We start from the raw sequence: 13198 nt of genomic DNA on the forward strand, positions 1-13198 counted from the left end.
CAGGTTAGGGCCTCCGGTTAGAGTAGTCATTCTCAACCTTTAGGACACCCTTTTAGAAGGTCTTCTCAGGTCCCAGATCCCTCTCCAGTAGGCTGGTTGCTTGCACAATGTGCTAGGCTAAAAAATGACCTAAGGTAAGACTGAACTATACTAGATGTATAATAAAATCAGAGTCCAGCAGCACCTTTAAGACCAACGAAATCTTTGTTGGTCTTAAAGGTACTACTGGACTCTGATTTTATTGTGCTACTTCAGACCAACACAGCTACTCATTTGAATCTATACTAGATGTACTTTGACTTATACATATGTGAGACAGATTTCCAGAGCCTTTGACCAAGAGAAGCATGTGGTTCATTTGTTTCCTTTAAAGCATTAATTCAAGCACACATGAAGGGAGGGATTTCTTGATTTCTTTTTGTTTCCCTTGATGAAGGGCAAACTTCTAGCAAGACATTCATGTCAAGAAAGGTATTTTGTAAGCTCAGTTACCAGCCCCTCCCCTCATGAACTCTTTGGGCTCCCCTTTTCAATGTTTTTAATTGGCCCCCCTTCAAAAGTCCAAGGGCTGGAATAGAGGACAAAATCTCTTTTAAAAATACCCTTAAAATGACTGTGCAATAAACAAAGTCACTCCTAATTTTGTTGAAGTCAATGGGTTTAGACGGGAGTTGCTCTGTTTAGAATTGCACCATAAATTGCCGTTTGCGCCCCCTCTGGTCAGTGGCAACCTGGCGGGGCACATCAAATATTCTTGCAATTAGTCTTGTAAGGTAGGCCAGAAGAATCACTCATCTCCACTGCTAAGAAAACCCAACAAGGTGGCCATCCTTCAAGAGTAGAGAGACCAAGACAGAAATTGTCGGGTTACTGAGTTTAAAACAACCGCGTTGCTCCAAAACTATGCAGAAAAGCACCACGACGGCGCAATTGCATTAAGTGCTCAAGCCAGAATTTCCGGGGGATGGAGCCTCTCCAGACCTCTTCCTTGCATTAAACCTGCTTAATTAGAAATTTATATTATATTATGCTTATGATGTTTATTTATGTATTACTACTTTGCACATATCCGCGCGTGGGGAGACCGTGATATGGTTCTGGCGGCCGCAGAATGTGGAGGGGTGGGGTGTCAAGATTTCCCCACTTTTTCTTTTTAAGGTAGCTGTCCCTTTAAATCGGGCCATCGGCCGCTGCCAACTTCCCCGACGTAGAAGCCATTTTTTTCCCACCTTCTTTTGCAAACGAGGAAGCGGCTGGAGCCATGGCAGACGACCAGCGGGATTACAACTTGAACGAGGCGCAAAGAGGCACCAAAGCCAAGTATCCTCCCATCCACAGGAAATACGAGTGTGAGGGTCCCAAGGGCCGCAAGAACCCGAAGGGGGGGGGGAGTTTCGGGTCCCAGCTGCTTTCCCAAGTAGCGGGTTAAGAAGCCTGCCAGAAGCTCGACCGCACGGATGCTCTGCTGCGAGCTTCGATGAGCGAAGAAACCGAAAATGAACCTCACCAAAAACGAGCCAGCCCTCTGCAGGGCCTTGGCTCTTGGTGCCCCTTAGGAACATTGTAGGTGCCTTGGGACAGGGACCTTGGGCCCTATTAGCTGGCAGCCTTCCCTCCCCCGCCTTCCTTGGGTATTTGGTGGGGTTTGGGGTCATTTGTCTGCTGCCGGTCTTATATACATTTTTGAGGTCGCTGAAAGCATCTAATTTCTCTCTGTTTTAAATCCCTGTTTAGATTTGGATCATACTGCAGATGTGCAGTAAGTACGGATTTCCTTAAAAGTAGTCTAAGGGATGGGTGGTCTATATATTTAAAGTGTTTATGTTCTTCAATTGTAAAGTCTTTCCCAACACTATGGGGAAAACGTTTCCAAATACATTTCAACTAAAAACCTTTCAAGTACTGCATTACTGGTTGTTCCTATTTAGTTCTTATTGTTATATATTTTATATGTTTTATTACTGACCTTTTATTATTTATTTATTATATTTATATACCGCCTTCCTCTGAGGCTCAGGGTGGTTTCCATGAAACATAGAGCAATAGGAAGACTACAGAGGAAGTTGGTAACCATAAATAACAATAGAACAGTAATAAACAGCAAGAATTGTAAATGATGAGTTTTTCAATATTGTGAGCTGCCTTGAACACTTTTTAAGGAGAGATCACTAGACAGATATTTTCAGTAAAATTATGTAATGTTTTGCCACTGATAGTATAGTTGACCATTGTTTGCTGGGGGGGTGGGGGGAGGCACACCTGTGGTGGAACCACTCCTAAACTTTAAGCAAGAGTACAAAGTATGTGGATCTAGTAATTGATGTAACAACATGAACTGTGCTTAAAATTCTGATCTCTAACAATTAAGCCACCGTTCCACAAAACTTATTGTTTAATGCAGATAGAATTCAAGAGGTATAAAAAAATCTAAGAATCAAACTTTTTGAAAATTATGCACATAGGATCACCATAAATTAATGGAAACGTTTATCAATGTCTGATCATTGTAAAATACCCTTTAAACAGAGTAGCTTTTTCCAGTGTCAGTGGCTAACCTAATTGCCAGATCTTGGGAGGCATGCAACCTGGGCCTTACTATAGCTCATCCAGGTCCGATGAATGTGGAACTCTAATCCTGTAGCAGTGAGTTCCAAAGATCCACATCTCTGACTTCCGGATAGTACGGGGCTGTATGGGTAACCCCTCAAGGCTGCTGATGGTGGAAGGCAACAGTTCCAGGGCCGTCAAAACAGATTTCAGTTTGGTTTTGTTTTCCATTGAAGTAAATTGTAAATATTCTTGTTAGATGTGGAGCTGCTCCTCTGCTCTTTCCAGTTATGTTGTCCTCAGGTTTCTGGCCTGCAAGTTTTGCTTCTTAGAGCTGTTTTGCAGAAGGCTAATGACTACTGATGTTCCCTTAGGTTGCATGCCTGGGGAGACACTCTGGAAGAGGCCTTTGAGCAATGCGCCATGGCCATGTTTGGGTACATGACGGACACGGAGACAGTTGAACCCCTGGACACGGTCGAGGTGGAGGCTGAGGGTAAGAAGGGGCTTGCAGACCTGGATCTGATTGCTGGAAAGTGAAGCCAGCCTGTGTTGGCTTCCTGAGGGCATGCAGCTGCCCAGTACTGAATTAGAACATTAATATGCCTGCATTTTTAGCACTTCCTCTGACCATCCTGAAGCCCTGGGCATATGTCTTTCCCAGCCTTGCCACCTGAGATCAAGCCAGGTGCATGCCATGGATATGCCCCACCATTGAGGGAAGCCCTTCCTTTACTGATTGTAACCTGGGTTGCAAGCATATGCAGCAAACATTTGGTTACTGGGTGCTACTGCCTGACTGTAAAGTGTATCCAACCACTTGAGGCCCGTCTACACTATATCCCTGGGTCCACGCAGTCAGATGTGTGCTTGTGCATTTTTTCTGACTCACAGAGCCAGCCCAAAGACTCTTGTCCGTGTATTTGGGCTTTGAGTCAGTGGGTATCTGCAAGTTTTGCCCCATCACCACCACCACCAGGTTCTAGGGCTTTTGATGAAGTCAAGATGCAGGCAAACATTTTATTATTTATTATTATTGGATGGATTTTGATACCACCCTACTCTCATAAGGGCTCGGGGCAGTTTACAACATGGATTAAAATCCATTAAAACAATTAGTCTATAGAACACATTAAAATGAAACCTTATGTAAAATAGCATCAACCAACAATAGACATTCTAAGTAACTCCACCCCCAACCATTATAGTTTACTGGCAGGTAACACCAGACACTGGAATGGGGGCAGGGGGAGAAGGAACTTTGGAGGGAAGCCCATTTTCATTTGCTTTGGCATAGGCCTGGTGGGAAAGAGACATCTTACAGGCCCTGTGGAATTGTGATAGTTCCAGTGGGGCCCTGATCTCAACATTTAGCTTCATGCTTGGCAGGAGCGTAGGCCTTGAAGCAAGCGGCTTAACCAGGGCCTTCTCATACAGAATGGCAGCTCATTACCATTCTGGTAACTGAGCTTTCAGGATGCTTGATACAATAGTGCCCTGACCTGGATGGCCAAGGCTAATCTGATAGCCAAATCTTGGGAGCCAAGCAGGGTTGTCCCTGGTTAACTCTTGGATGGGAGACCACCAAGGAAGACCAGGGTTGCCATGTAGAAGAAGAAGAAGAAGAAGAAGAGGAAGAGTTGGTTCTTATATGCCGCTTTTCTCTAGCTGAAGGAGGCTCAAAGCGGCTTCCAATCACCTTCCCTTTCCTTTCCCCATAACAGACACCCTGTGAGGGAGGTGAGGCTGAGAGAGCCCTGGTATTACTGCTCAGTCAGAACAGCTTTCTCAGTGCTGTGGCGAGCCCAAGGTCACCCAGCTGGTTGCATGTTGGGGAGCACAGAATTGAACCCGGCATGTCAGATTAGAAGTCCACATTCCTAATCACTAAACCAAACAGGCTGGCAGTGGCAAACCACTTCTGTGTAGTATCTTTTGCCATGAAAACTCTATTGAGTTGCTATCAGTTGTCTGCATTTGGGAAGGGTGCTTGGTCAGAAGCCACTAGTAGACAATCTGTATGGGAACTTTTTCCAGCTGTTGTAATGCTTGGCTGTCTCAGCTATTGATTCAAATTTAGCATTTATTCCAGCTCCTTGCTTTCCTCAACTTGATCCTGTTTTTCCTCATATGCTGTTAACTGCATTATGCACAGATGCATACCTGGTGTGAATGATTCTGGTGTTGTTTTCTGTAGCCAGCAGAAAGGGTTCCCCCTCCTATGATCACTTCCTCACCTATTTCAGGCAACCTCACCTTGGTTCCTCTTTGCAAAACTACCTGCACAAACTTCCCACAACTCCTTTCTATCACTGCCTGTCCTTGATCTGCCCTCACCATCCAAAAATGGGCTGTTTTTATCTTTCCCTTTTTAAATTTGCTGTGCAATAATTAAACACATAATGAAAGGCAAGAGTTATGTGTTCTGATATTTGCTGTGTTTGGGTTTGTAGATGTGCTACATTTAATTGGGAGGGGGGAGCATGTAAAGGAGAACGGAGTGATGCTACCCAGATGTGACATTGTATACTGCCCATTCATAAAGAATAGCTACATTAATGTGAACAGGAACTGTGGGATGTCAGCAGAGGTTTTAGGAACAAGCTTTGAATTCATCAGCACCTTTGAAGACCAACAAAATTTCCTGGGTATAAGCTTTCAGCACCCAGAGCTCAATTTCTTCAGATACAGATAGTAATGAAGATTCCAGCTTTCTCCTAACAGGCCTGTTCATAGTGTGGCTATATTTGCTAAACTCCTTGAATAAGAGATAAGGAAGCCAAAAATTGAGCGCTCTGCCGGGTTCAATTTGGGACTGGCAGAGTGAGTTTGTGAGTGGAAGGGTATTTTGTTGTTGTACAGTTCAATTAAGATTAATTCTCAAATGGGATCAGAAAGGAGTTCATGTTACCCCAGATGTCTGCCTCTCATTTGGGAGGCCTTCCTAATGTTTAAAGGTGATGCACTACCTGAACATCTTTAATTTTTCCATCTTCTGTTCCAACAGGCCATGATATGCTGTCTCTTCTATTTCACTTTCTGGATGAGTGGCTGTATAAATTCAGTGCAAATGAGTTTTTCATTCCCAGGGTAAGTACCTACCATTCTGTCACCTTGCAGAAGAGTATGGCTCCCAATTTCTTAAGGATGGGTTCTGTACTGTTGACACATAATGGGCCTTCTGTTAGCCACACGCTGCTAGGTCAGCCCCATCCTCTTCTCAGTTCACAGCTTCTCATTCACTCAGCCACGTGTAAACCTTTCCTGTAACAGAGGAAAGTTAGGCTGGAGAAAGGCTCCAAAGTTGGCTGAGTAAAGTGATAGGGTACAAGCTAGCATACAATTCGGAATATGACAATCCAAATAGGGAGGGGGGATGCAGGTAAGAATTCTAAAGCAGTAAGCCAGCTTTTGAATTTCAAGATATTGTTTTTTGGGGTTCATCATTGATTCTTATCTTGTCTGATTTTTTCATCATCCAACTTTCACAGCCATAAGTGGCTATTGTAAGTATGGTAGATCAAACGAATCTACATTTGGTCATCAGGCTTATGTCCTTGCTTTTCCATGTTTGGTTCATGCTGAGTGACCCAGAGCAGTTTGATGTTTTATTTCCATACTGCAATCACCACTTTGATCCATCTGTGACACAAGCATTCGATCTCTTCACCATCCATTGTTATTGTGACATGCCTGTTTTTTGCAGTGATCATTATTTTTGTCTTTTCAGAGTTTAAGAAAAGGCCAAACTTCTTGCTTATTTCATTGACCTTTGTAAGCAGCTGTTCTAGGCCTCCCTAAGTTTCTGATAGGAGGGTAGTGTCATTGGTATACTGAAGATTATTTATATTCCTTCTTCCAATCTTAATTCCAGTGTTTGATTCTTTGAGTTCAGTCTCTCTTATAATGATTTCAGCATACAAATTAAACAGGAAGGGGGAAAGAATACAACCTTGGTGCACTCCTTTCTCTGTTTTGAACCAGTCAGTGTTGCCAAATGGTCTATATACAATGGCTTCTTGGTTTGTACAGAATGTATAGATTTTCTTCTGAAATTCTCTTGTATGTGCCAGTAACCCAACATAAATTTGCAGTATGAGTTCGAGTGCCTCTTCCTTTTCTGAATACATCTTGAACATCTAGCATTTCATATTCCATATGAGTAATAATCATTGCTGTACATTTTTGAGCATCACTTTACTTGTGTAAGAAGTTAATACTATAGTCTGATAGTTGCTGCAGTCTTTGTTGTCTCCTTTTTTCTGAACTGATATGTAAATTGAGCATGTCCAGTCCAGTTTTGTTTCCTTATTTGTTGGCACAGTTTTGTTAAGATTTTGATGGACTCTGTTTCTGTGGCTTGGAATAGTTCTATTGGTATTCCATCTATCCCTAGTGATTCTCCCAACTGTACTCAGTATAGGGTTTAGGTCACTTTCTAGAACCATGTTTTTCTTCAGAAGATTCTTTGAAGGAATCTGCCATTATGTCTCTTTTGCATATTTCTTCAGTGTATTGATTCCATCTTTATTTTGTTCACATCTCAAGGTTAGAGATTATTAGAAGTGGTTTACTATTGCCACCTTCTGCACAGTACTAACCAAGGTTAGCTGTAGTGTCACTGTTGTTTTCTATGACAGATCCTTCACCAGTTTTAGTTTTACCTTCCACTACTGCTGCTGCTCAGTAGCTATCCTTCAAGCGTTCCTCCACCCCCACCCCCACTGGAAATGTCCATTCTCTCTTGCTGATATGGGCATCGATCCTCAAACGGATTGGGTACATCTTAATCTGGTGTTTCAGCTGTGACCATTGAGTGACTCTGTTAGGAGTTTATATGTCCTACAGCAGGGGTTACATGGGAGTTCCCCAGGGGTTACACTGCTTATACCAGAAGTCTGGATGGCTGCTGACATCACTAGATGTCACTGAAGCCCAATTCCACAGTTGCTATACAGGCCTAGCCTCTTTCTCCACAATGGAACCAGTAAATGATCAATTGATGGATAGGCTGGCTCCCGCATCTCCCTTCCATGCCCACTTCTCTGAAGGGACATGTCACCATTTCTGGGGTTCCTCACAGATTGAAAAATATTTCAGGGATTCCTCCATTGTCAAAAGGTTAAAAAAGGCTGTCTTACAGTATTGCTCTCAACTTTAATGAAACACACAAACCCCTTCACCACATTAAGGTGTGAGTCCAAGAAAGGGCTACCCTGCAATACACTGGCAGCATTCAGATGGTGATTCAAGATATTTATGCAGACAATTATATGAAAAGTTGCAGAAGATGCTGAAACTGGGGGAAAGAGGTAGATGGTGACGGATGCAAAAATAGTTGTCATGTGATGATAGAACTCTGTAAAAGGGCATGGTATTTAACAGAAACTTTTAAAAAGTAGGGATCAAAGAAAAAAGTTGTTTATTTTTTTCTTTAGGAAGTGAAAGTTCTTTCTATTGATCGAACAAGCTTCAAATTGAGGTCCATTGGGTGAGTATGCAGAAGAACTAAATTTCAAAGAGGAATACTGGAATTTTGAAGAGGAATTTCACAGAATAAAGGCACACCAATCCTGTGCCAAAAGACTGTCTGTGCACTAACAGAAGTCTCAAAGTGGCACTTTGCAGTACCGAACCTCCCAGAGACTTTATTTTGTGTTTGTTTGTTAAATATAGATGGTATACTGCTTAAAACAGTATTTCAGCTGTTTATCTACTTGATCTATACCCTGTCTTTCTTCTCAGTGTGGAACAGCGTAAGTAGTTTTGTGTTTTCAAATGGGGAGAAGAGTAAAATAAAAGAAGAGCAGGGAATTGGGAGAGAAGACCACATCAGGTACTCTACCTGCTTTGGAGGGTGCTGTTTTGGACACTAGAGCTCCCTCTTTCCAGATGTGGCTATCCTGTAAAAAAAACAAACAACAAAAAAACCCTGCCTACTTCAGCTTTGGATTCTAAGCTGTTCTGGGTTGACTTTAAGGTTGTGGGGCACATGAGCCCTGCTCACCCGTGAGACATCTCGCACTTTGTGGTCTAGTTCATCGGCGGCAGTGGCCTCGGCTGTTGGTCATGCCCTGGTGATCATTGAGCATTTAGTTCCTCATAACAATTGGCAAGCTAGACATTGGCCTGAAAAGGACCAGTGATTTTCATTTATTTATCAAATGTATGTGTTGCCCTTCCCCGAAAGCTCAGAGTAACTTATCATAGTAGGTTAAAACAATTTATAGTAGGTTAAAACAATTCCAGCATTTAAAACTATATTTAAAGCCATCCAAAATTCACTGCTGTTTCTCTATCAGATGGGAAGAGGAATAAAGTACTTTGTTAATGCAGTCATTGAGTGCATATTCAGTTCTTTCCAACTCTGTCCAGGGGTTCTTCCTTTAAGTAGGAGGCCAGCTTGTTGATGATATATATGTAGACCTCAACCATAGGCTGGGCAGAACAGCTCAGTTTTACAGGCCCTGCAGAACTGATCTTGCTCAGAAGAGCATCCCATCAGGCTGACACTAGGGCTGAAAAGATCCTGGCTCTGATTGAGGCCAGTTTTATTTCTCTGAGGCCAGGGGCCCTGAGCGGATTTGGTGCGTTCAATCGTAGTTGTCTTTGAGGGGCGTAATGGGAAAGAGGATGCCGCAGGTACGAAGGTCCTGGACCATTTAGGGCTTTAAATATTTGTTCAAACCCTATCATTCTACTAATTAGTATTCTACTAATACATGTATTATTATTACTTACTTGCCTTTTAAGGTGGGGAGAAGAATTCTCTTTGAGCAAACATCCTCAGGTATGTTATGATTTATGTGTAAGAGAAAATACAAACTGTGCTTGGTTCTCCTGTGCATTAGAAGCAGGGCTACCTTCACTAGCCTTTCTGGGACTCAAACCTCTATGGCCATGTACGTGTGGGCCTTCTGTGGCCACCTTGTTCCCAATTATTTCTAATCTCTAATTCTCCTGCTAGAAATATTGCAAAGGAACTAACTGTACAATCTACAAAGCACATCACTGCCTCAGATTCCTTGGAAGACAATAAAAAGAGATGGTGCCTCAGACATAGATAACGTCCTCAGAATGGAGGGTGGGGAGGGGAGGTGACAGTGGGAGCCACTCATTGTGGTAATGTGCTCTCTCCTAGTATTCAGTTGAAAGATACCACTGTTGTTCTTTGTTCAGAGTTTTGGGCGTGCTGCAAATGTTGCATTGTGCATTCACCTGCACATGGCTTGTTGCTTTGGCATCCCCATCCATTCCTCTTCCTCTCTCCTGCATGGGCAGTTTTTACTTCCTTTTCAGTATTGGAGGTAGTGGTTAAATAATATGACTGCACAGGAGCTAGTTTGGCGTTCTGGTCAGTGTGTCAGCAGAATCTGGGAGGCACAGGTTAAGATTCCTGCAGCAGGTTCAAATCCCAGATTCTTGCTGGGTCACCCACTCTCAGCCTTGCCTACCTCTCAAGGTTGTGGTGAAGATAAATAGGAGCAGAGAACACTGTCAGCTGCTCTGAGTCTCTGGGGAGAAAGGCAGGATGTAGATCAAGTAAAGAAATAAAGTTTTGATGATCTGCAGCCCAACAGTGGTTATCAACCCACTTGCAAATCAGTTTGGCAATAAGCAAAGACTTAATGATAACCCTGGAAAGACTGCAAGGCAGAGTGGAAGGGGGAATGCCCACAGGGACATGCAATTCCTATTTGCTAAACCACTGTTTGGAATGACATGTTGTCTGCACTAAGCTTTGGAAAGTGGGGCAATGTCTGGACAAACAAATGCAATTGAACACAGAATTGAAGAAATTCTAGGGGATGTGAATTTTTAGACTGATTTTTTTCTTCTGTGTTTGCACACAGGAATGCAGGAGCCTAACTGCCCAATCACATTTTCTTTTATCATTCCCCCTCAGGGCACAGAGGTCAAAGCAATAACATATTCAGCAATGCAGATCCACGAGGAAGAAAAACCAGAGGTCTTTGTCATCATCGACATCTAAAAGAAGAAAACCGGACCGTCCTCATGCCTTGGCAGATGTACTTGATGCTCCCAAGCAGAGGGCCTGTGCCTCTGGATGATGTGGGCTAGTCGACTTCTGCAAGGACATGAAGGTAGCTGGATAAACTGAACTGGAGAAACCTTTGCGGCAGATGAACCACATCAGGAATGTTCTGAAGACCGCATGTGTGTGGAAAGATTAATACCTACCAGTGCTGGCTTTTTACTCAGAATAAATTAAGAAGATAGGAGAATATTTTTGCAGTGAGGAAAAAGGTGACTTAAAGAATTAGAATGTCAATACAGACAAAGCTAGATTTGAGTGCAACAGGATTTTTGAGATACAAGCTTGCGAGAGCCAAAGCTCCTCGAGATTCTTGTTGGTCTCTGATTTGCAACAGGCCTCGAATCTGGCTGTTCTACTGCAGATACAGCTGCCCTCTGGAAATATGGACCGATTCTGAGCTGTCCTGATTAATGCCAAGCTTTCTATTTCCTGTTGTCCTTTCAAACTCATCACTCCGGTCAGATGGAATTCCTTGCAGCATCCTTTTTGCTAGATGGGACCTGGCAAAGGATTTCTACCACCAAATAATTCTGTGCCTCGCCCTATCTCCTTGTTCAGCCCCCATAAGAAGCAGTACTCCCCTCCTGTATTCCATACAAATGTAATGTGCTCAGTCTCCTAAATCTTGCTTAGGAGAGCCTGAGAGCAGCATGTTTCCTTCTCTCCATCCAGTCAAAGAACCTAACCGGTCTCTCCTTCAAACCGTGGTCCTCACGGCCTCAAAGGTAAGCTTGACCAACAGGGGTGAAGATGTAACAATGCACCATGATTAAAATAAACCACAAAATATATTCTATGATTCATGATTCATTCATCATTGGAAAGAAGAAGAAAACATGCTGCTCCCAGTCGCCTAACACTTGCACCCAGCTTAAAAAAAAAACAATTGCAGGAAAGGGGAGAGAGAATTCTTTCTGTGTGCCTGTTTTTGCGGTTGTGCACCTTTCAATTGGAAGGAGCATGTTCAACACATCTCTGTATGTGTTGTGGGTTGAACAGGCTTGCGTTGGGATTGGACCCCCTAGGTGCCGTTTCCTTGGCAACAGCATTAATATCAACAGACCTGCCTGGGCATGTAGCCTGTTCCCTGGACTCTGAGATGAGCTGTTGCATACCCTCCATCTCGCAGTAGCAATCCAAGCTTTCTGTGACAAAAAGGCACTGCAGATTTCAGATTTATTGCTATACAGCTCCAAGCCTGGTACAAAAACACATAAAAATCAGAACAACACTACAATTGTCACAAAATATTGTAAAAATAGGGAACAAATTAATATTAAACAGGAGTGTAAAAGAGAAATTAAATTACCAAAATTCTTAAGTAGCTTCCAGTGGTGATATATGGTTGAAGTCACTTGTAAGCTACAGCACAATATTTAGTTATCTGTTTAGAGACATCATTATTTCCCCGGAGAGGAACATTTTGATTTTTCCTCCTGATGCTCCAGGAGAACAATCTTTTTGTATTGCCCCTCTATTGTGGATGGTAAGACAGAACACCTCGCATGGGGAAATGCTTTCCTAAGACCGATACACTGCCAGCTTTTGAATGTATTTACTGCTTGAGGGTCCCATAAACTCAGGAGATCTAAACAAATCTAATTGGCACTATGTCATTAAATCTATGTTTAATGATTTGCTTTGCTTGGTCTTTGCCCATGTCAAGTACAGATTGGATAGAAAAACCGAGGGTCACAATTTTATTTTCTGTAAGCTGCTTCCATCTGGATTTGAAGTTGTCACAAATAATTAGTGATAGCAGTCCATATGTGGGGAAAATAAGCCTTTGGCAAGATCAGAATGGACAACAGACCAATTCTAGCTTCAGTTGACATGCCTAATTCCAGGTGAACCACGGAGATAGAAACACATTTAGGATCTTACAACACAGCCCTAAACAACAGACTCTACTCGTTGTAATGGTGCAAAGCAAGAGGACCAAGAAGAGTTCCATGCCGTATCTGAACCGTTTGTTTTTGCCTGAAATAGCCAGAACAAAATGTGCTCCCTTTGTATGGTAGAATTTCACTCTATTATGAGCAGTCCTCTCCCCAAGGATAGCTGCATATCTGTAATGTTCCTTTTTGGAACCAGAGGACTAGGGTTTCACCCCTGAATATCTAAAACTCTTCGTTTGCTCTAATCTCTTCCCTTCTATAAACTAGGCCCTATTTTTAGGATATTTACCAAATGCCATTACCTTCATTTTCTTGTAATTGATTGTTAGGGATCCTTTATTGCAGTATTCTGCCAATCTGTCCAGCACCCTGCAGAATATTTCTGTGGGGAATATGAGAACCTATCATATCACAGTGTTGTGCATTAATCCTTGCGTGTTGGATTTTGACTTTGAAGTACTACACATGATGTGCACAGGTGGGGGTGGGGGAGTTGTACCTTTGTTGTTAAATACAGACTATATTTGCAATGGTAAATAAAATATCTGTACACCGCCCGTGGCGCCGCGGGCGCCACGGACTAAATAAAACAGTAAGGGGTTCTGAGGCGGGATGTGTCCGGGATGAGGAAGGGTCCGGATTGGACCCTTCCTCATGACAGACAATCGGAGGGACCAATCGGCAGGCGCAAAGC

At 42.9% G+C, this 13198-nt stretch overlaps 1 protein-coding gene across 4 annotated transcripts; it reads left to right on the top strand.

Annotated features, from left to right (window-relative positions):
- Positions 1 to 1179: 1179 nt before the first annotated feature.
- Positions 1180 to 12243, top strand: ZBTB8OS (zinc finger and BTB domain containing 8 opposite strand). 4 transcript variants are annotated; one of them, XM_077337378.1, is made up of 7 exons: positions 1189 to 1349; positions 1735 to 1759; positions 2922 to 3043; positions 5555 to 5637; positions 7986 to 8038; positions 9301 to 9337; positions 10454 to 12243. In XM_077337378.1, exons 1-7 carry the CDS (start codon positions 1262 to 1264, stop codon positions 10538 to 10540), a joined length of 495 nt encoding a protein of 164 aa, XP_077193493.1. In that variant the 5' UTR covers positions 1189 to 1261; the 3' UTR covers positions 10541 to 12243. The 4 variants fall into 4 exon arrangements, with proteins under 4 accessions (XP_077193496.1, XP_077193493.1, XP_077193494.1 ...); XM_077337379.1 differs by having other exon boundaries at positions 1203 to 1320; XM_077337380.1 differs by lacking the exon at positions 1189 to 1349 and adding an exon at positions 1375 to 1563.
- The last annotated feature ends 955 nt before the right edge of the window (positions 12244 to 13198 follow it).

This window comes from Paroedura picta, chromosome 5 (assembly GCF_049243985.1).
Source record: "Paroedura picta isolate Pp20150507F chromosome 5, Ppicta_v3.0, whole genome shotgun sequence".
Classification (NCBI taxonomy): Eukaryota; Metazoa; Chordata; class Lepidosauria; order Squamata; family Gekkonidae; genus Paroedura; species Paroedura picta.